General features: G+C 37.9%; 1 protein-coding gene across 5 annotated transcripts in view; it reads left to right on the top strand.

Moving 5' to 3' along the window:
- Window positions 1–20,676, top strand: part of BICD1 (BICD cargo adaptor 1) — a 176,859-nt gene extending 156,183 nt beyond the window's left edge. For 3 of the 5 annotated variants that reach the window (XM_042795362.1, XM_042795363.1, XM_032986168.2), the window contains 2 exons: window positions 8,145–8,220; window positions 14,834–20,676. In XM_042795362.1, the coding sequence (XP_042651296.1) occupies window positions 8,145–8,220; window positions 14,834–14,921 (164 nt within the window). In that variant the 3' untranslated portion in view covers window positions 14,922–20,676. Of the gene's footprint in view, window positions 1–8,134; window positions 8,221–14,833 lie in introns of all 5 variants that reach the window. The other 2 variants (XM_032986175.2, XM_042795365.1) reach the window with 2 other exon arrangements.
- Window positions 20,677–22,010: the final 1,334 nt, after the last annotated feature.

Genomic DNA, 22,010 nt, shown 5'->3' on the forward strand with positions numbered 1-22,010 from the left:
GGTGTCGGATTTTTTACCTGAACATGATGCCTTTCACAAAAAGGATAATTCAGTCATTATTAACTTATTATCTGTGTTCACTTTTTTGTTTTGCATTGTTTTGTTTTCTGTGGGTTTTGTAAACATGCCATACTTGTGTATATATGTGTTCATTGTTTAATGAGCAGTATTAGTGCATATATACAGATATATGTACATACCTCCCTGCTCTCAGGACTGTGTCCTGCATCTGATATGCTCATTTAACTAAGTTTAATGAGCATTGCATATTTATGCCATTTCAAGCATGGTACATCGTCCTTGTGGAGGCCGTTTTGAATTTGAAGAACAGTATCCTTGCCAAGGACGTTAGTTGGCTGTAACTGATGAATAAGTCAGCTGACTAAATGTACTTTTACCTCTTGGTGCCACTGTGAATAGGACCTTTTTGCTCTATGCTTTTCCTCTCTTGTATTTAGCTTTCCAGTTATTGCTAATGAGACAAAAACCATACATTTCATGCTGATCAATATAATTTAGCTACTTCAATATAATTTAGCTATTATGGCATGAATTCACTGCAGTTCTAAACGTTTCATTTAATTTCTACTTATATTTTTCACTATATAGAGAAAGCAGTTCCAAAATAAAACCCGTTTTTAATAGAAGCCCAAATCTGTTTGTTAAAACATTAAAAAAGAAAAAAAGATTGCAGTGAAATCCATGCCTCACTGTTGTATATTTTGATTAAAAGTTTATTGACATTTTTCTCTATGTATCTAAGTTACGACGTCATTGCCGGATGGATTGGTTAATATTAGCATCATTTGTTGAAGTTCTCCAGTAAAATCTTATTAGACTTCTGGTTGTTTCTAACTAAACAGGTATGCAGGTGACACATCATATCTTTAAGGCATGTTACCAGGTGTTTGTTATTTTCCATGAAAATTTTGGGCTTTGGAATCCAGTCTTATCAATTAACTAAAACAGCTATTGAAATATCATGACAGTGTTGGTAACAAAAGCCATCCGTCTTTATCTTCTCTTATGACAAGGTTTAATGTGGTTTCATGAGTTATTGATTTTTACCATCAAATATACAGGAATATTCAATATTGTGCTTCTCATCTCATAAAATAGGCAAAGCTGAAGTGAGTCTCTGTTTAAACTAGACATGCTAATATTTTAGCTCTCTGATAGAGCAGTTCCCTGCGATGTTGTGATGTATGGAGTAAGCTCACCAGCAATTCTTTAATCAACACTAGTGCCCCTGATTGTAAGTATCTCCCTGTCTGCATTCTTTAGGGCTATGAAATGTTATAGTTGTACCTTATGTTGTTTCTTCCAAAGCCTTCTAAAGTTACTGTTACCACCAACTTCAACTTTTGGATCAGGCCTTTCTTTACCCATAAAATTGTGTAGGTATTTTTTTGGTTTGTATATATTTGTGGCCATCTGAAACGTATCCTAGACACTTTTGTTTCCGTGAAAGATGGGTAACCAACAAGACAGAACTGTGATGATTTCTGTGTTTTTTAAGACCTTTCTTTTCCTCTTTTGAAATGTTTAAAGTGTGTGTCTTTTAGTAAGTATTTCATGACTCATCAGACCTTTCTAAATGTGCTTTTTATGAACTGTATATAAAAGAAAAGAATTGAACATATATTTTCAGCTTCTACCATTTCCATTTCTGCTATTTTACTAACCCATTATTTAGCTTCTCAGTAGATTTAATGAGGAATTATTTAAAGCATTCACATAAAACATTTGGGAAATAACAAACACGTTATGATATAGAAAGTGTGAAAAAGCCTACAGAGCTGACATGAAACCTCTTAATGTTCTTAGTACCTGGAGAAAAATACATCTCACTAATTTCGTTAATGACTAGGTATTATTTATTTTTTAAAAATTATTCTTAATATGAGCTACAGCAAAGGGCGAGGCTGGAATATAGCTTTATCAATATAATTTGAGCTAGCAGTCACATTACCACTGAAGCACATGGAATAATAGGGGAAGAGGTCTCTAGGTTGAGGGTAATTCAGGTCTAAAAAGAAAGTAGAAATCAAGTCAGGCAGAATAAGGGGGAAAACCCGCTCCATATAGTGTAGCTGCTTTATAGATGAAAGAACTTGCTAGAACATAGCCAAGAAACTTGACGTGTTCTGGAAAACCACTGAAGCAGTGACCTACTAAACCATGTCTGCCTGTGTTATGTGTCAGGTTGTGCATCAGGTTGTTAGTGATGCTCCACGCGTTGGTTTGTGGAAACCCCCAAGATGCATAACATGTCTCTAAATGCTATAAGAAAATATCAGTTAAATCCCCTACCTGTTCCAATAAGCTCAATCACCTGCTCTTATTCCTGAGGAGCATTTAACAGAAGGCTCTCTCTTATGTTTGCTCTGTCTCACCGTGTCCTGAAGGTAAAGAGCTGAGAGGAGAAGGAGCAGCAGGAGGAGGCCTGCGTCAAGAGCTTGGGAGTGTAGAAGCAGCGGGACATTCCCAGGTGACCTTTGCAAGAAATAAAATGGATGTGTGGTGATAACAGGAGATGACAATTTTAGATGCATCCTCCTGCTGGCCCATTTCATCTTAGTGCAATACATAGATATTGCTGATGCCTCCAGCTCTCTGTGCAAATGTGAGCATGCTGCTGAATTCCCATCTCTTAACCTTTATTCTTCAAATAATTTTTGAGAAGACTAAGAAATAAGTAGTGGAAGAATTCACTGCTGTTGAAACTTTTCCAACAGGCAGTTATCTAAGATACCAAGTTTCTCTGAATTAGCAAGCTTAACATATGAGTTACCTGGATATTTTCAAGACTTGACATAGAAATTTCATAGATCAGCTTTACTGTGAAGTAAACCAAAACTGATACTTGGTTGATGAATTTGCCTATCTCCAATCAATGCCCCATTACTCAGTTTAATGGGAACAGAGGGAAAACCCAGAGAATCTGGGTGCTGGAAGATGTCTGTGCAGGAGCTAACCTGCACCTGATGGTGTTTATTAGGCTGCTTGTGTGCTAGCTGTGCCAGAACGGGGCTGGCTCTCACCGAGCTGTACCATGGCTCGGCCCCCCTGCACTGCTTGTTTTGCTCCCAGGTCAGGACAACCCAAGTCAAGCCTGCTTTGAGAGAGCTGGGGTTAATATAAGGCCTGGCAGGCTCTGTGTGGAACCCGTGTGGTGGCTCCGCCGCAGCCCTCCCCTTCCAGGGACAGCCCGCAGAAACACAGAGCTGCACCCAGTCTGCAGCTGGCAGAGTGACCAGCTGGGGCTGTGCACAGGGCAGAGGTAACTGTGTTATTTCCAGAGCCCAACTGACCCTGGAAGCAGGAGAAGGGAGAGACTCTTCTAATCTTTGACCTGTACCATTGTTCATGTTTTTTTTTTTCCGAAGGTAAGCTACAGCTGTCTTCTCACCAGCTGTTCTTTGAGATAACCGTTACCACTTAAAGTTCCTCTTGGCCTTGAGGAAGGTCAACGTTTTCTTGGCATCCATTAGAAAAACAGGGATAAATTGTAAGTGAAACCAGCTAGTCAAATAACAATATAAGCTTATGTCCCCGGGATAGAAACAGTTTTGGGACTTTTCTCATCCTGTCAGATTAGTTTTAAAGCATCTCTACACATCTCAACTCAGCAACGTGGGTGAGCGTTTTAGTACCCTCTGCCCCGTTATTACTGACATCTCATATTTGTCTTTTGCCTTTGGGAGTTTTCCTTGTTCCCTACCTTTGCGTAGAGGATCGATTTATTGTCTTTGTAGGACTTGCTGTGTGATGCAACACGTTTCTGCCTCTGCACAACTAGAAGACTACTGATTTGTTCTTCACTCAATACTTTTGAGTCATGCTATTAACCATTCATTCTCTCCCATTAAATTGACATCTTGAGGAAGAAAACAATTCATTATCATATAAATGGAGACAGCTTCTCTTTTCAAGTAAATTGTCAATAACATCTTCATAGACATGTTAGCAAATTCCTCAAGCTATGGAGCAAGTTCAACTGACATTGGGTAGCATGACACAAAGTGAGGTAGCTTGAAAACTTTTAGCTAGGAAAGAAGGACTTTCTGATGGCCTGGAGTGGTAAATGGGATGCTAAGAAGAGGTTGCTTTAAAAGACTGAAAAAGCCTCAATCTCACATTTTGTCATAAGGATTTCTTGACAGCTTTTCTTTTATCAAGAACAAATTTGCCCCAAAGCTTTTCATATCAGAAGTACCAAATGTGTAACAGAACCCATAAAAAAGAAAAGATTGGCTCGTTTTTTGACTCTCAATTTTAGCCTTTCAAATAAAAGAGAAAAAAGCTCTCCATTGATTAACTGAACTAGATGCAGTTTAAAGTATGTTATATATCAGTTACTCATTCACAGCATCCCCAGTGCTTATCCTGGGATTCTTACTAGTCTTGGTCTTTGACAGCACCGTGTAGAGACTAGTAATTTACTGAGTGTCGAAATGTGCTGAAATGTTCCATTGCAGTATGCCCGGTCCTAAGCAGGTGGGACTGAAAATGCTTGCGTGTAGTTTTTTCACTGAGGACATTGCTGATGACAACAGAAGGCATGCCCACCTCTCAGACACTAATAACCCAGTTAAGCAGACCTGTGTTGATTAGAGTCACCCAGTTCACAGACTGGAGGGCAGAGTGCACCTTGTGACATGAGGGAAATGCGTTGTTTTTGTGGCTGAGTCAAAGGGAAGCACAGGAAAATACTTCTTTTTTTTTTTTTTTTTTTTTTTTTTGTGTGTGAGATTTGATCTCAGCAGGTAATTTATAGCAGCACATTCAGTCCTTGTATGAGCAGATGTAGCTTCTCTGAGCTTGGTATTTTTAATGCGCTTACATCAGGAGCTGATTAGCCCAATTAGGACTAGGCATTAGATTCTAAAGGAAAATCAGCACTGGCTAATCTTTGAGAGAAGAAATCTCTGAGCCCTTTACACCACCATTGTCAGCAAGCAGCTAAAATGTTAAGAACTGGAAAATCTGGACAGGCCTAGGGTATAGCACGGGTCAAGACTCAAAGCTTCAACAGCTGCAGTGGTGAACATTGTCTGATGCTGCCACAGGACTTTGTACAGACTCAAATCCTGCTGAATTCAGTGAAAACTGGAATATTCATTTTTGTGTACAATAGCTCCTCTGCCTTTTGTGGTTGAAATGGTCACTGAAATTCATTTCTTGGTTATAGGTTCATGGAATTGTAAAAGGACTCTTAAGAGGTCAGCCAGCCCACACCCTACCCCTAGTAGTTTATTTCCTCACAGCAACTGGAGATGATGAAAAAATGAGTCTGTATTTATTAACTTTGTTAATCATTTAGGTGGTGGTGTTCTTGGAAGATACACCAAAAAGTATAATATGTGTCTGTTCCCCAAGTGTCTTCTACAGAAATGATAAATTGTTCTTTCACCCTGTAGCTTGATTGACACTCCCTGAGATTTGAAAAATACTGGAAACAGGCTTCTTCCAATGTATTTTTTAAATTAATTTTTATAAACAAGAGCATGTCTGTCTTGCCTTGTCACATACCTTAAGGTATGTGACATTGACGGTATGTGACATTGACCACAGAACTAGTAAAGACATCTCTGAAACTTTTAAACTTCAGCAGAGTATTTCAGGAAGAAACAAACATTTACTTGATACAGGCAGGAGTTCCTTACCAGAAAGGAAGGACTGAATGCTGACTGCTAGTTTTCACCTTTAAACACACTGTAACAAGATGTCATTTTATGATTGTCATAACATTAGAGAATAGTGTTATAAACCCTCCAAAATACTTAAAAGGATTAAATATAGGAGGAAAAATGTTAGCCCTGGCACAGCTACTTGGACATAAGCAGATAAGAGCTCCTTTGACTTTGAAATGCGTATATGTAAGCCATCTGCATTCTGTTTAGCTCTTTCCTAGCATAATCCTCAAAAAAACTTCATTCCTGGAGGCTGTAGGAGGACGATTCGGCCATTTTAAGTCATGTGGATCACTAGATTTTGTACTGATGTGTGAGCCAGGTTGTGTGAACATTGCTGGCACCAGGTAGAACTGTTGTTTCATATGAAGTTGAGGGAGTTTGCTCACATCAAATAGTTATTATCCAGCTTGCATAATGCCTGCAAAATCTGGCGCTCTATTCACACGTTCTGCCAAATCGAGCAGATGAAGAGGCATCATAAAATATTTGCAGGATGTTTGAGATATTAGAATAGGGTCATATATCAGGCATTTGTGTTGTTCTGGAAAAGACTGTCAGAACAATTTCTTCTGTATTTATGAAACCAGTCCACACCTTTTCATCACACAGCATTCAGTTCTGTATTCCTTTTCTGACTACCTTCTGTAAGCTGTCAGGGATGACTTTGCTTTGGACTTCTGCAAACCTATTTGTTTAGAATAAAATGTTAATTTATTATTTTTTTTTTTTTTTACAGTTATTTCCTGTCTTCAGTTATCCTGATCTGTCTGTCTGCCCAGGCAACTTTTCTTTTAATTGAACTTTGTGCTGAAATGACAGACCCTTCTATTCATGGCTCAAACATTACAAATTCTTTCACTCCTCTGCTAAAAGACGAACTGAGGACTAGAGTGACCATGCTGGTAAATGAGAGAATGGCACAGTATCCGTTCTCATTCCATTTTTGCTTCCTGACACAATGGTGTCAGCACTAACCGTGCATATATTTTTCTGATGTTGATACCTGTGCACTTGCAAATAGGTCCAAAACACCCTCTTGGCTGAAGCAGAAACAAACTAGTGATTTGGTGCACTTGCTTCCACCCACTGGAGGTCAGCACAGATCTTCATAGGAAGTAGGTAAAAGCACTCTGGGCTTGTATGAAAGGGAAATGTTAAGACAGTGGATATGATTCTCAGTGTTGTTAGGAAGGTGTGTTGCTCTGCATTGTACCTGATATCATCTCAAGACTCTTGACAGCAAATAACTTTCATGTTCTTCCATGTGTCTGAGACAAAGTATAGAAGTGGGTTTTGGAAAACATCTACATTGTGAAGAGAAATGGTTACTGGTGTTGAGCTTTAAGTAGCAACCAATTGACAAAAGCAAAATCAAATTCTTTCCAAGTATATGAAGTCCAGTTGTTTCATTTTTAAGGTTCAGAGGAAAGTAACTCCTTTCCACTGAAGAATCAGATTGAGAATCAAGTTGAAGCAGAGAGCGTGATAGGTCTGCAAACCCTGCTGGAGACAAAAAGAAATCGCCAGTAGTTTTCCAGATGGTCACAATTTCACCCATAAATTTTAATGTTTGGAAGGACCCTGATGACTGTCTGACAATCTGAATCGCACAGGCAGTGGAATGAAAGGCCAGAATCCTGCAGGGAAAATGAGCAAAACTTGGTAGAAACTAGTGAGCTAGAAATCAAGGCTGTCTTGTTCAACTACTTTCATGAAGTTCCACAAGTAGTATTGAGTTTAAAGCTGTCTTCGTATTCCAAATGTCACAGTAAAAACGTAGCAACAAAGGATTATTTGGCTTTACTTTTATTTAATAAATTAGGAACTGGAATATAGCTTTGCAATTGATTAATGTAGAAACTGCTTTGACAGAAAAGTTGATAAAATAATCTAAACAGAACAGTGAAAACTGACTGTATCAAGTTATCTCTTTTCCCTACAGAAAAAACAATCTCAGAAGCACTACTTAGAAGTTGTGAAGACTTTCTTGTAAGCTTTTTCTCAAAGGCCATAATGAGATGGCATCTGTAATTGTTGTTATATGGATATAAGTTCTCTGGAGAAATTTTGAGTACCTTTATTGACACCTTTTATCTGAGATGTAAGCAAAAGGACTTCATCACCAGCAGAAGAATGAGAAGTAAAGGTTTTAAACCCATAGCCTGAATACAGCCCATTATTGCTGTCTGTTTAAATAAAAATTTGCTAAAGATAAGGCAAGAGAAACAAAAAAACGTCTCCACTGCTGCTTCTGAAAAGGAGAAAAAAAAGGCAATAACTAATGTTATTACTATCAGGATAAAAAGGTGTTTCTGTCAGATAAGGAACCAAGAACACATTCCTCACTAAATCTCTCCATCAGATGCGTAGCCTGTGTACTACTGTTACTAACCCCTTGCTCTGTAATCTCTCTGTATATATGTCTAATTTATCAGTTTCTTGTAGATTGTCAGCAGCCTGCTGCCTCCATACCGCCACACGGCTCACAACTAGCCAGGGGGCCAGATTGCCAGACTGTCAGGTAAACTTAACTAACTCTTTTCTCTTTGCACATAGCTGCATGCACGTCTGCAACTCCCCTCCTCTTCCTTATACAAAAGCCCTTCACTACACTTCTTCACTAACTGCAAACTTTTAACAACTTGAGGAACAGTGATAATTTCTGCAGTGACAGTACAAACATGAATCACAGAATTCACGTGCTTATATTGATGTAAAAATATGGAAAAGAATGTGAAGTTGGATCTTGCTGTCCTTGTTTGGTCTTTTTATGTAGACAGTTTCTCAGTGATGCCAAAATAGTAATGAATTTATTTTGTTGCTAGATAAATTTATGTAAATGGGGGACTTTTAATTTCAGGGGTAGATGTAGGCTTTCCCTTTTTGTAAGGTGGTATTTTAAAGGCACTTGGGAAATTTTAGCAGATACTTTTCAGAAATCTCTCCTTGACCTAGAAACTTAGACTTACCACAGTCAGATCTTAATCTTGTTGTTAAAAGTAAACTCCTGGTGTCCTTGCTCATAGGTGGTGCAAAGTCTAAATCATGCTGCTGAGACAGTTGAGTTAATCAATGCAAAAAACCAAACCAAAGCAAAAATATATTACAGTACTTTTCTCTATCTGTTTACAGTACATTCTGTGCATATTATGCCTAAACTCTCACTTGAAATAGGTTGTGTTATTTTTAGACCTTAGCCTGATCTGTAGTGACCAAGTTGATCTATAGCTCTACATATAATAATGAAGCTATTTCCCACGCAGCACTGAACTTCATGTGTGTGGAAGTCTGCAGTGATGCCCAATGGGAAACGGGTGTGATACAGCTTTCTGACTGCATCGGGCACTGCTGAGCACTAATTCTGCAAGTCACGGGGGGTGTCTTGGTGGCTTTGGAGCAGCTGCTTCATTTATGCCTCTCTTTTATTGCCTATAAAGTGGAAGGATTATTAACTTCCTTACTATATAAGGGTATTACAAAAATTTTCTCGAGAAGTTGGTGAAAGGTCATTATAACTGATAAGTACCATTTATTGGTTTGCACTTCAGAGTTTTACAGCACTCTGAAAAAAAGTTACTAGTTCCATCTAAAATCCTTAAAATCCCTGTCAAGTGGATTGTGCTGTACTTTGGATGTTACAATTCTGGAATATCATTAGGTACTTTGGATACATGGAAGCTTAATGCCAACAAGTCTTATTTTAACTCTCTCTAATTTACCATCACAAACCCAAAGCCTGTTGTGTTCCTTCTAGAGCAACTCCCTGGTGGAGAATGTGCTCTAATACCATCCCTATCTAAATGCTAACGAACAGTTGCTCCTGTAATTTTAAATGTTCTTCTCAGAACGGAAGGCCTACCTGATCTACTCCTGCTATACGTTTGTCTGCAAGCATTACTTGTTCTGCAAATAAACCTCCAGAAAGGCATAAGGTCCAACAAAGTCTCAGCGTTTTCCGATTTGCCCTTTAGTTCTTCCTCAGTTAGGAAGACCTCATTATCTACAACCAGAACTGGAAATGTTGTTCAAGATGCTTTTCTTGCCATGCTTCCAAATCAAACCCAGGGTATATGGGAAACAATTAAGATAATTAAAAATATGGTTAATACTTCAAAAAATTCAGATCAGTCATCCCACAAACAACATACACCTGTAATAGCTGAACTATTGACTTCCAAATGACTATTTGTTTTTATCACTAGATTGATACTTTTCTGGTGAAGTGAAAACAACACATTATTTTTGATATATTAACACTGTTGCTTTGCTTGCCTCAGCCACATATCTGCACAGGCTCATAAAGCAGTGAAGTGTAGCAACAGATTTAATGCAAGTCAGCACAATAGCATAAATTGCTGAGTGCTTTAAATAAAGTAATTGAAATCTGGAGTAAAATTTGAAGGCATTTAAAGAACCAGTTAGACTTACTGAGGTTTAGATTTTCCAAATCCAGCAAAGGAGGAAGAGAGGAGTTTGTTCTGCTGTTCCTCGTCCTCTGACAGTCTCTCCTGGTATGGCACATATGCTTTCAATCACATGGTGATGTCAAATGAGGCAGATTAAAGCTCTGCCTAGCCCTGAAGTGACCCATTTTAAGAGAGGTATGCTTGTTTTTTAAGTCTCTAGCATGACTCTTGCAGCAATGTGACCTCTCAGTGGCATTTCACTCAGGATTAAACAATAGTTTGTTCAGACTTGTAATTCACACAGATGTTTTCTGCATCCTGCAATATGTCTAATCATGTTCAAACTAGTTACTATGCCTGACCATAACACAGATTCACTCTGAACTTTAACATCAAACAGGGAGTTTTCTCTCATCCATTAGCTATACTGAGTTTTATGTGGGACTTGTGTAACTCTGGATTTTGTAGTAATTGTGGTTCCAGTGCATAGCCTTTGGTGAACCTCACTGGATGAGCTATGAACAGATTCAAGACAATAAAACTCCAGGACACATCTAGTCAATTTATTTAGCTATACATCTGTCTGTCTTTTTGCTTAAGTCTGCATATTTCGGCTGGAACCTGATCTGGAGAATCTGTGAGAACTTTTCTTAAGAGATTTTCTAAGTGAACTGGTGCAACAATGCATGGAAGTCTCGCTCTGCCTCCCATGCATCACCTCAGTTTCTAGGTCCAGGAGTATGGGGGAAGCAACCAAATGTAGGCTTACCCTGGAAATTACTGGATGATGTTCACCCTTCTTAGTATCTGCAGCTACTGCCTGATGGACTATACTGGACAGGACTAAAATATTGCCATCGTCCAATATTAAAAAGAGCATGTGTGTCTTTGGATCGTATTCAGGTTTCTGGTGAATGCAGTGAAAACCTCGTTTTCATTATCAGAGGCCAAATTCTAGAACCAAATTATTTATTAATAAAAACAAAAGACAACACCCCAAAAAACTTATGCTGCAAATGAAATTAATATTAATTTTAAATAAGAAATAATGCTTTTATTTCATATAAAACAGGAAATAAATTAAAAATAAGGCAAGATATCACTGCATGCAAAATGGTTGCATTCTGAAAATATCACTGGTCTGTTTATACTTTCCATTCCTGGTTTGTTACAGTTACAATCAATGCCAGACAATATTGCATGCAAATGGCATTTCTAAGATAGAAAACAGAGTACTTACTAACACTGAAGGACTTCGCATGTTATTTTCCAATTGATTTTAGAAATACATGATTAGCATTTTGAGTGCCAGGGAAAAAAAGAGCTGCTTAAAACCAGACAATAATATTAACACAAAAAATGACACAGACTTAATTCATCAACTGAATGAATAGATCCCCAAATGCTACCAGCCTTTAAAGAGAGGTTTGCAAAAATGTCTATTAAAACCAAATGTTTTAAAAGCTGCACATATCTCATGGGGGAACGTAACAATGTTCTTCCTTATTCTCAGTTAATAATCAACAGCTTCAGGTTCTTCCACGTCTCTATGGCTTTGTGTTATTAATCTCACCTGCCATTCTCTACTTCCTGCAACTCTCAATGTGCCTGACAGCTCAGCTCCAGGACCTGCTGCCCACAATCACCTATACTGCCATGCAAAGCACACTGAATGCCGTGTGTCGCTTCCTGATTCTGATGCAATTTTTGTTTATATACTGCTACAGTGATGTGCATTAATGAACTGGATGTATTGTGTTTCTGAAGAGGGGATGGTATAACAGTCGAGTTTTAGGAAAAGATTCAGATCTACTGGGACTGCAAGCAATGGGTGTATATATGTTGCTACAAAGGTGCCTCATAACCTTGTAAATTTTTTTCCTCTTCCTAATGCCCCTAATATTTATTACTGGTTGAAAGGGGAATGGTGAGACAAAGTTTTGTGTTTCTTCTGTGCATAGAAGTGTGCTTGTATTTCAAAGTGAGAAGCAACACAGAATTACCATGAAGAGAAGATTAATGTAATTCTAATCACGGTGCTTCCTCATCTAAACACAGTTTGGGATACTTTGTACTACAGCATTTGCAGTCAGGGCTGACTTTGTACTGAAGGTCATGCCAAAACATTATTACGGTTGTGTATATTTGTGTAGAGGAGAATCTTACTTATCTCAAAGAGCTCCTCTTTCAGGCCATTGCTGTACATAATTAGACTTAAGTATGCCTATTTCCTCACCAGTCCTCTCCCTCTGAGCACAAACATCTTGTGTTGCTTATTTTTTAAGGCTGGGAAGGAAGCCCCTAAGACAAACACCTCTCTGCTAAGGAGCAAGGAAAATGTCTGTCAAGTTTCTGTTCCTTTCTGACAATTATAGAAGTCCTTTTGTCCTGGGTTGAAAAAAGAAATGGGGCACCAAGGGAGGAGAATAAGGCAGTCTTTGTAGGGTAACATGACCACCTCCTTGTTTGTCTTCCCCAAATGTGTTGTGAAAGTTGTAATTCACTTTTATTTCTCTGAAGGACTCAAGACTAGTGCTTCTCCTAAGCCTATATTGAAAACTTAAGAGGTGCTGAAGCCAGGAGCTGGCTCTTGATGAGTGGAGAAGTTTGAGAGTAAATGCAGACCTTGAGAGTAAATACAGACTCACTTGAGTGGAGTAGGCAAAGATCTCACTCAGATCAATCTTTAGATGCTGTATCTGCATCCCTGTGTGGCAGACTATAGCAGCAGAAAAGGATGGTTACAGCCATGGAAAGAATTACTTAGAGAAGACAGGTTTGGTGTCTTCTCAGAGTGTTTGATTAAACAAGTCCAACTACTAAGCTTCAAGAAGATATTTTAGATTAAATATTTATGCCTAGGTGCTTGGAGTTAGACTAAATCTATATGTAAACTGCGGAGTCATAGTCCATTAATACTAAACACTTTGGGACTGACCTACACAGGCAGCTGAGCACAAAACAAAGCTTGTGAGGTCCTGAGCTTCTATAACCCAGTCTCACCACCCATTTTGCAATCTGGAAACTCCTCTTCAGGAGCATTAATATAAAACAGAATCTAACTTAAGACATGCAAGTCTATGACCTTCAAATAATCCTAGAGGTGCAAGGACTGCAGCTCCTGCTGAACTGTAACACCTGTGGATTTGTGGTCATAGTCTCGTAGGCTTCTCTGATTTGAAGATGTGGGCATTGCCATCTACTTTCTTAATGCTGATGGTGCATGCTTGTTTCTGTCTTCCAGCAAGCATGTTGTCATTTCTTTGTTTCCCTAGGTAAATGCTGCATGTGGAGCTACAGACATTTTCAGTACCACTGGCATTTCCAGTGGCAGATTTTCAAATATTTCTGGCATTTCAAATTGATTCATTTCCAGCAACAGACTAATTGCATTCCTTCAGCCAACACTCCAATAGTCTGTGCTGCACAGATAATATGTAACAACACCATTTCTAAATAAGAAAGGAAAAGGCAAATTTTCTTCAAGACAGGGACATAAATGATTGTGCTTCATCATATATCACACTGTTGAGCTTGGAATAACTTCAAGACTGTAGAACATTTGAAGCATTAGGAAAAAACCTCTTCCCAGATACATTAAAGAACTAGTTTATTGTTTTTTGTTTGGTTGGTTTTTTATAAATTGCATTTACTTGCATCCTATTTTGATATCTTGTTTTGCCACATGCTTTCCTTGAAAGTTTAATGGCTGTCACTTAGCTTGACAAGTGCAAGACCAGCTGAAGTTCACCCTTTTAAAACAGGACAGGCCAAGGCTGAGAAATCACATGGGACTCACTTAAGCTGTGTAGTGTAGTATAGTGTGGATTAGCTGAGCTGCCTTTAAATGAGCAAACCTGATTAGCTGAAGCTCTTCTAGCAGGAGCACCCTGGAACTCTGCACCAAGAAGTGGGCTGTGTTTGTGATAGCTGCACCTTATCTTTGTGCTGCCACTGCGAAGCTGCTACTCCAGCCCCACCTGGTTTGCTGGAAGCTGTTTTAGACCTCTCCACACTCCATGCTGGTGTACACTATAAATGCACGTTTAGAGGCTTAAGAGGTGAATGCTGTTATCAGACAATTTATGGAAGACAGCCAAATGACAAAAGTATATGACAGAATTGTAGAAGATTCAAACAGCGCAAAACCGAAAGTAAACAAAACACAAAAAACCCCCATCCCTTAGAAGTGTTGATTGCAAAATGTATGTTTTATGCTGCCTGCCAGGGAAGTTTACACCGTATTTATATGAATATACTAGTAAATAGGTCACATTTAGTAAGAGATCACATTTTCACAAAGTGATGAAACCTGATTTCCAGACTGGCATTGTCCTTCATTTCAAAGAATTAATCAGTTGCACATAGAAAATCTTTAATGCTCATGTAAAGATGGCACCTGTATTTTGCCCTTCAGATTTGCTCCCTCGTTTTGCACATGCATTCATTTCTCCACACAGCATTTTTCAGCTGAGCATGCAAACAGCAATTGTGCACATGAACTGGCAAGCAGAATATCTGTGCAGCTTCATGTGTGAATCCAGGTGTCACTGAATGTGTGCGCACTGAGGATTTTCTCTATGTATACTGTGTATCTGAAGATACAGATTTTGAGATGATGCTTCATCCCCTTTTAAAGTTTGTTTCCAGCCCTCTACTATTTACATGCATGTAAAAAGTTTGCCATGTATTTTAAGCACTTTTTCTCTTTTCTTTTTTAATTTTCAGTCCTAATGCTCTTCCAGCAGAGCAGCCACATTCCAGCTCTCAGTGTGCCCCTCTCAACTGTCTCTCTAAGCCTCCTCCTTACCCCTAATCTTCATATGCAACGTAAGAGAAAATGCAAACAGAGTGGAGTTTATGCAACAAAGGTTGGGGTTGTTCCCAGCAAGCGGGTAGACAATCCTGCCTTGTTGCTGCATTGACAAATCTGGATTCATATCCCCTGCTCTGGCGACTGAGGGAAGGTTGAGAAGAAGAACACAAAGCACAGAGCCCAACCTATCAAGAAGACTTTTTATGGTTCCTCTGATTGTATTCAAACTTTGCTATCACAACTAAAGCGTAGTGAAATTTAACAACCCAACAAAAATGTTCCTCCCAGCTGCTTGGCTTTACCTCTGAAATAATGAGAGACTTAAGCCAATGTTTAAAAAATTATATTACAAAAATCCTACCCTCACATCCTCTTAAGTTCAGCCATAGGAACCAGTTCAATTTTCTTTCTGTCATTAAGGGTGTGATATTTATTTCTTACTTTATTTGCACCAGAATTTTGTGTTTATAAAATACAGTCTCTTTTTTTTTCTTTCTTTTTGTGAGTTGTATTTAATTGATTTTATTTTTTAAAAACAAGCAGAAATAGCTTAAGTGAAGAATGACCGTGTTAATATTAAAAAGAGGCTTGTTGCATTGGCCAACATATGGCCAATTTTTATTGCACAAAAATGTTGGAAATGGGTTGAGTTGGAATGTTAACAATGACTGTATATTTTGCTGCTGCACTGATATTGTTTATGCACTTGTTTTTTTAATTCCTATTACACTAGCTTCTGGTTTTGTTCTAGCTCTTCACTGAAAGATAACTATTAAGCCTAAGAAGGAGATGAAAGGATGATTTGTTTTCAGTTGTTTGCTTGCATTGTAATTATATTTCTGCATTTCAGACAAGTAGATGAATTGGTGCTGTTTTTTTGGAGTTACTTTCTATTTGGTATCTGAGAAAGAAAATCTAAAACAAGTAAAATGCTGTGTGCTAATTAAAAACATTCTTTCCTCCCGCTCCCATATTCAGGATACTAGCTCGAGGCCTTACCATGAAAGGCTAGCATGAATGGTGAAGTTGTATGCATTTTGTGTGAAGTATTCTGTGGTGCAAGACTTCATGGAGGTAGGGTTAATGGTGTGGATCAAAGTTAGTAGGACTTTACTATAGTGCATTTTTTCCTTGCCAAAAATCAACAGACACAGAACCTTAGCTCATGTCAGTTTATGACAAATACTCAGGTGATCTATGCTACGCAGACTCTATCGCAACAGTGCACAGAGTTCCTAGTTAAAGATTCTTTCCTGTAAAAGCTAAGTCTGGGGTTTTCCTTAAAAAGTAGTGAGTTTCAGAACAAAATCAACGATAGAGGAATTTATTTTGCACAGTACCTGACAGCAAGGCAAGCAGCTGAGTAGGGGGTCATGGTTCAGCATCAGCTTCCCGTCTGGTCATCAGCTAGAAAAAAAAGTCTGCAGTGCTGCCTACCTGCCGACTTGTTGGTAACTAGCAGACTCCTTGCTCTGTCAGGTGGCCTTAACTTATTTACAGAAGAAAGGCTTAGATATTTCCACATGTCCTCATTCCTTCTCTGCAGCATTCGTATGACCTACAAGCAGGAAGCACAGTACAGCCTAAGGTACAGAGCAGCTGGAGAAAAAAAAAAAAAAAAATTGCTGCAGGTGTGGTTGGAATAATTCTTTCATATTCTGCCTGAATCTGAGAAAATGAAGTCAGTCTTCTGTTAGTGACAGAGCTTACCAAATGTTACGCTACACAAAACATCAGCAGAGGAAAGAATCTGTGACCACTCAGTGTGCCTAACAAATCATTATTACCATAGTACCAGTAACGAAGGTGCTGTAAATAGAAATACTCTATGTCATCAACAACGTATGTCGTGTAACCTTGGCAAAGCAGCTGAGCTATCGTAACAAAACATTCAGAGCCAGAGGTGGAGAAAATAGGAACAAACTGATATCCAAATCTGATCAGATCAAACAGACGACTCTCAGCAATGTTTTGACTTCAGTTTCCATGTGGTTCGCATGATTCTTGTACACATTTACATCACTCTTCAGTATCATACATAACCTACGTGTTGTCTTGTCATAGAAGAGTCAAGTGAAACCTTGTTCAGGTCTATCATAAAGTCTGCTACTGAGATTAGCTGCTATTTTTATTTTTAAAAAACACAACATTTTCTCTGAGGCAAATGCTGCCTTCAAAAAGCATCTCAGAATTCCTGACCTCCTTGTCAGACTGGTGTAGAAATATCATACAGTGGCCACCTCTTCATCCAACAAAGACGGCTACTGTATATTGTTAAAAAGAAAAAGAATTTGCATTGCACTTTGAATACAGTTACTTCAGGCTGCACTTGGAATAGTTTTTCCTATTTTCATATCCTAATCAAACGCACTGAATTTAAGTTAAATTAAACAGAAATCCAGTGAAATACATTTACTTTCTATACAGATAGGAATTTAATGGAAAAAATGTTGTATCGGGACAGTTGTTTAGAAACGTATTTGTTTCTAGTTGTGATTTGCAGAGCCACTTTGGGAAACCGAGACATTGTACTGGTATGTCCATGTGGATTAAGGGTTACGGATTAGCATGGATTAGCATCCAATGGTATAGAAATTGTGGCCCCATTTTATAGAGATAAGTGGTTTTATTAAATTTTTTATTCTCTTAAGCTTTAAATTCTTCATTTCTAAGTTTTCAATTTACATTTTTTATATGTAATAAAATTTAAGTGTTGGAAATGTAAGAGAACTAGATACAAACCAATTTAAATGTACAAATGGCTGTAGTTATTGCATTGTAAGTTATAAAGCTGTAGGTCCCTGCGACAACTTTTATCAGTTAACCAGTACAAAATAAAATATATATCTTGAACTTGAGATGATAAACTCTTCTTTATTACATAGTGATTGATAACATACAACTTTGTGAGAGATTTTGTAGGAAATATTTACATGCAGACAAAACCAGAAACAAAAGCTTGTTTTTTTAAGGGTTGCAAAATATTGTATTTTGCCCATTTAAAATTAATTTATGATGTGTTGCTATATATTCTCATTTTTAAAGATTAAGAAAAAATGATACATATATTTTGTAATGGTAGAGTATACTCAGAAAGGCTGAAATGTGTCCTACACGGTAAAGAAGCAATTCAAATTCTGCTCCGGCTTTCGTATCTGAAATGTAGCTTTCATTCTCTGTGATGGCATTGAAATTTCTTTGGATTTGGAATAGCCTATTCCGGTCTGGGGCATTCTGGTTAGGGTTTTATTTTCAGATGTAGTGAAAAAATATTCCTTGTTCAGCAAAATGATTCGCTTCTGGAAATCTTGTTTATAGGAAATGTGTGGGGGAAAAAAAATGAAAAAAAAATCAAATATAAGGGGAGAAAAAGATGAAGAAATAAACTGTAAAATGTAATAGTATGAAAAATATATTTTCTATCAGTCAGAAGATAAATGGAGGTTTTACAGAAAGAAGAAATATTACCATTTTTCATGCTAATCGTATAGACATTTCTGCCTTCTAGATGAAGGCAATAGTGATATTCTTTCTGATCGGTCTGACTGACAGATTGGCATCTCTGTGCTTTCTCCATCCACATTTTTGACAGTAAATTAATGTAATCATAGCTATACAGTAGGGTTCATAGAATGAAACTGTAATTAATGCTGCAAGTTTTAATGCCAAGATTATTCCAGTTTATTTTTTATTTTGAGAAATTGTGAACTTGTTTAAGCCCTTTTCCATATTTAAATGTGAACAGAAAGGAGATTATGTTATCAAATATAACATCACTTATGAAATACGACCTCACCTATGAAGGCTGCTCACAATAGTTATGTTGGAAATACTTCAGTAAGCTGTTAGTAAAATATGACCCAGTCCTTATCACACTGGGAATGACACCCACGAGTCTGGGCCCTTATTTTGATACCAATCTTATCATTCAGTGTGCAATCCCAAAGTCAGTAGTTGTGCTACCAATTTTGCTATAGCTGAATCGATCATCATCAACATAAGGTATAGATTATATCAGCCCTTCTCAGGTCTGTTCCTTTCTTTGGTGGTGGAAGATGCATATCCACTGAGGTCAGAGTAAATTTCTTTCTTTTTTACTTTGGAAATCTTCGTTTGAGAACAGCAGGCCACTGATGTTTTACCTTTGAAGTATGATGATTGCTATAGTTATCTCTAAAAATTCCAGTCATCACTTTTCTTCAGTTTTCCTTTGCTGTGTGTGCAGTGAGTCTGAAAGGGATATACAATATTCAGACTTCTTTTAGCCATTAAGGGGTTTTTTAGTATAATTAAGCATCCTGTGGAAAAGAAATAAAAGCGCAGTTGCCTTTTGCCTTCAGGCATGAATGCATCTAAATATGCAATGTAAAATGCATGCATGAGATTCCTAACATCACGTAGCTTTTCCATATCCATAACTAAGCTAGAAAATTATTATTTCTTGTGCGATCTGCATATTTCTCCTGCTAGAAAGGCAAGAGGACTATCACAGAGAGTCTGTATCTTTCATTCTGAGGTGCATGGCTTAAATTCTTATTGGATTTCAATCTGTTTCTTGTGGAGTTCTTGAAAATCCCCTTCGTGAAATCTAATGGCAACCAAGTGACAAACTGACAAAAGGTAAAGGAAGAATCCCATATTCTGTGACTGGAGTTAATGTGCAGGCAGACTCTGGGTGATAGGGCCTTGTGATTCAAAAATGTCTTTCTACAAAGCTCTGTATTTGTTTTGAGTATCATGATTTGCTGTAAAAGAAAGAGTGGAGAAGAGTGTATGTTCTTTCTCAGCATTAGAAGTCTGAGTTACAGTTTCTATTGGGTATATAGTTACTGGATTTAAAAAATATTGTGGAAATCAATAAACAAGTGATTGATAAAAGTTTCAAGTAGACTGGCTTACTAGCTGAGTTGTTATTTTATCAGCTATGAAGAAGAAATTAGAGTAATCTTTTTTTTCTTTTTCATCCTGTTCACAGATATGGCTATGTGTGCTATGCCGGTGGATAAATTAAGTCCATTTTATTAGTTATTGCCCTATTGATTTTCAGCCTTGTGGTTTGACTGTTAAAGGGTTAATTAACTTGATCCTTTGTAAACAATTTAAAAAAAAAAAAAAAGAAAACTACTGTTTTGTGACTTTTGTAATCTATTGAATGTTTCCATTTGCATGATGTTCTGTATCTAACAAACCATACAGATTGCTGTGTTCCTTTCAAAAGAGTTTTAACATTGGTGGAGTTTGTGACAAACACAAATTTGTATACTGTATGTTTACTGCTGTAATAACTCAGCTACTCCTATGTTGAATTAACATTATGTTGTCCTGCCTTCTTGGGGTTAAACGATGGAGTGTTTCTAGTCAGTGAAGAATATAAAACTATATATGTTCATTTGCTAAAGACTGAATATTGGAAATTCTTCTTGTTGCTACTTTATGCTAAAAGCAAAAAAGTTAAATAATTCTTGTTTTCAAAAATGCATAATTTGTTTTTAAAATTGAAGTAAATCCCATGTTAACTCTTCCTTGTCCTTGTAGACAATCCTAGATTAATGCCTTGTGAGGGATTCATAAAGTCTGTGCTTGTACATGTGTAATATGATCATGCAGTCAAATGGTTGGGAAAAACACTCTAGTGCTGAAGAAAATAATTAAAAGAAGCCAATATACTGATTCTTACATCTTTATGTTCCAATTAAAATTACAGTGTAATGCATAACTGTTCCAGTGAATAAACTGGCCATTTTTGTTCATTTAATGCCATGCTGTCTGGTCTACTTCTATTTACGTCAGTTTGCAGTGCATTGGCTTGGCTTATACTTTTACATTTATTTAGTTCTTAAAGATCCGTAATTGTAAGTTTAAAAGGTATCAGACAGGAAATGGAGAAGGGAAATCAACATTAAAGGAAAAAGGAATCAGAATTAAAGCAAAGATGCTTCCTCTGTTTTTTGAGATCCAGGCAGACACTAAAATACTGATTCCCTATATAGTACTTCCAGCAGATTTGAGTAATCTCTGAAATGCTGCAACATCTGCATAAAGACTCAGTACAGGAATGCTTTGTGAGACGCAAATCTCCACCCTCAGGGGATGTGGAAGCAAAGGAAGAGCTGAAGTCGGCATAAAATTGGCTCGAGAGTGCTGTGTACAGCACGGCGTACCCTACCTGCTTTTTAAAGTAAGGAACATCTTTTATCCCTTGCCGAAGAGCCTTGCTCTGACAGCAAGGGGCTCAGAATCCTCCCCCAGCAGCCAGTCCCACCGTGGTCCAGGAGCTCGGCCCTGGTAGTCCAGCGGCCGCTGGTCCAGGTTTTAGAAATGGGCCAGGAAAAGGGAAGAGCTTGGAGGAAAAGCTGCACCTCCAAGCCGGCTGTGATGTTTTTCTCCGTGGGAACCTTTGGAGGGCTGGCTTTGTTTTTGGCTGGCTGGCGAGGTGCTTCGGATAGGGACAGGGTTTGTGCATGGTGACAGAAATGCTGTTCAAAAGCTGTTACTTGTTTAAGTTCTTCCCACTTCTCTCTTTTCTTCCTTTTTCTCATCTAGCAGGGGGAGGTCTCCCACCTTAGCTCTGTTCATTGCAGAAGTACCTTTGGCAACAGTGGCACATGATGATTTTAGCAGAAGGGTGACTGCTCTGGATAGAATTTTCTTACACTGGGTGTTCCTCCCCTTCAACATTAAATTAAAAGAGTTTATGAGAATTAAAAAAAAAAAAAACGGGGAAAGCATACTTTTCTTCCTCAGCATATTTGTTTTGCTAGCAGTTTCACAGAGGGTTGCCTCTTGTATGAATGTTCTCATGGTAAAGTCGATTCGATTTGAGAAACTTCTAACCCATATTTCTCCTTCCCCTTCCTCTATATCATCCCTTCAGCTGGTCCTGTGCAGCTCTCGGAGAGGCAATGGTATGAGTAAGGTCACTGGGTTGAAAAAAAATGAAACTCAAAAAAATGTATCTTTTCTTTCCAAATAAGATGTCTGTGTAATATCTCCCTTGAGAAACACCGTTACCTCTTGTTCCGGAGCAGGAGGTAATTTCTGACAAATGAACTATTGTTTTTCCTATAGAAATCTGCCAGATGATAATGA

This window comes from Tyto alba, unplaced genomic scaffold, assembly GCF_018691265.1.
Source record: "Tyto alba isolate M040663 unplaced genomic scaffold, T.alba_DEE_v4.0 Super-Scaffold_21, whole genome shotgun sequence".
In the NCBI taxonomy this organism is placed as follows: domain Eukaryota; kingdom Metazoa; phylum Chordata; class Aves; order Strigiformes; family Tytonidae; genus Tyto; species Tyto alba.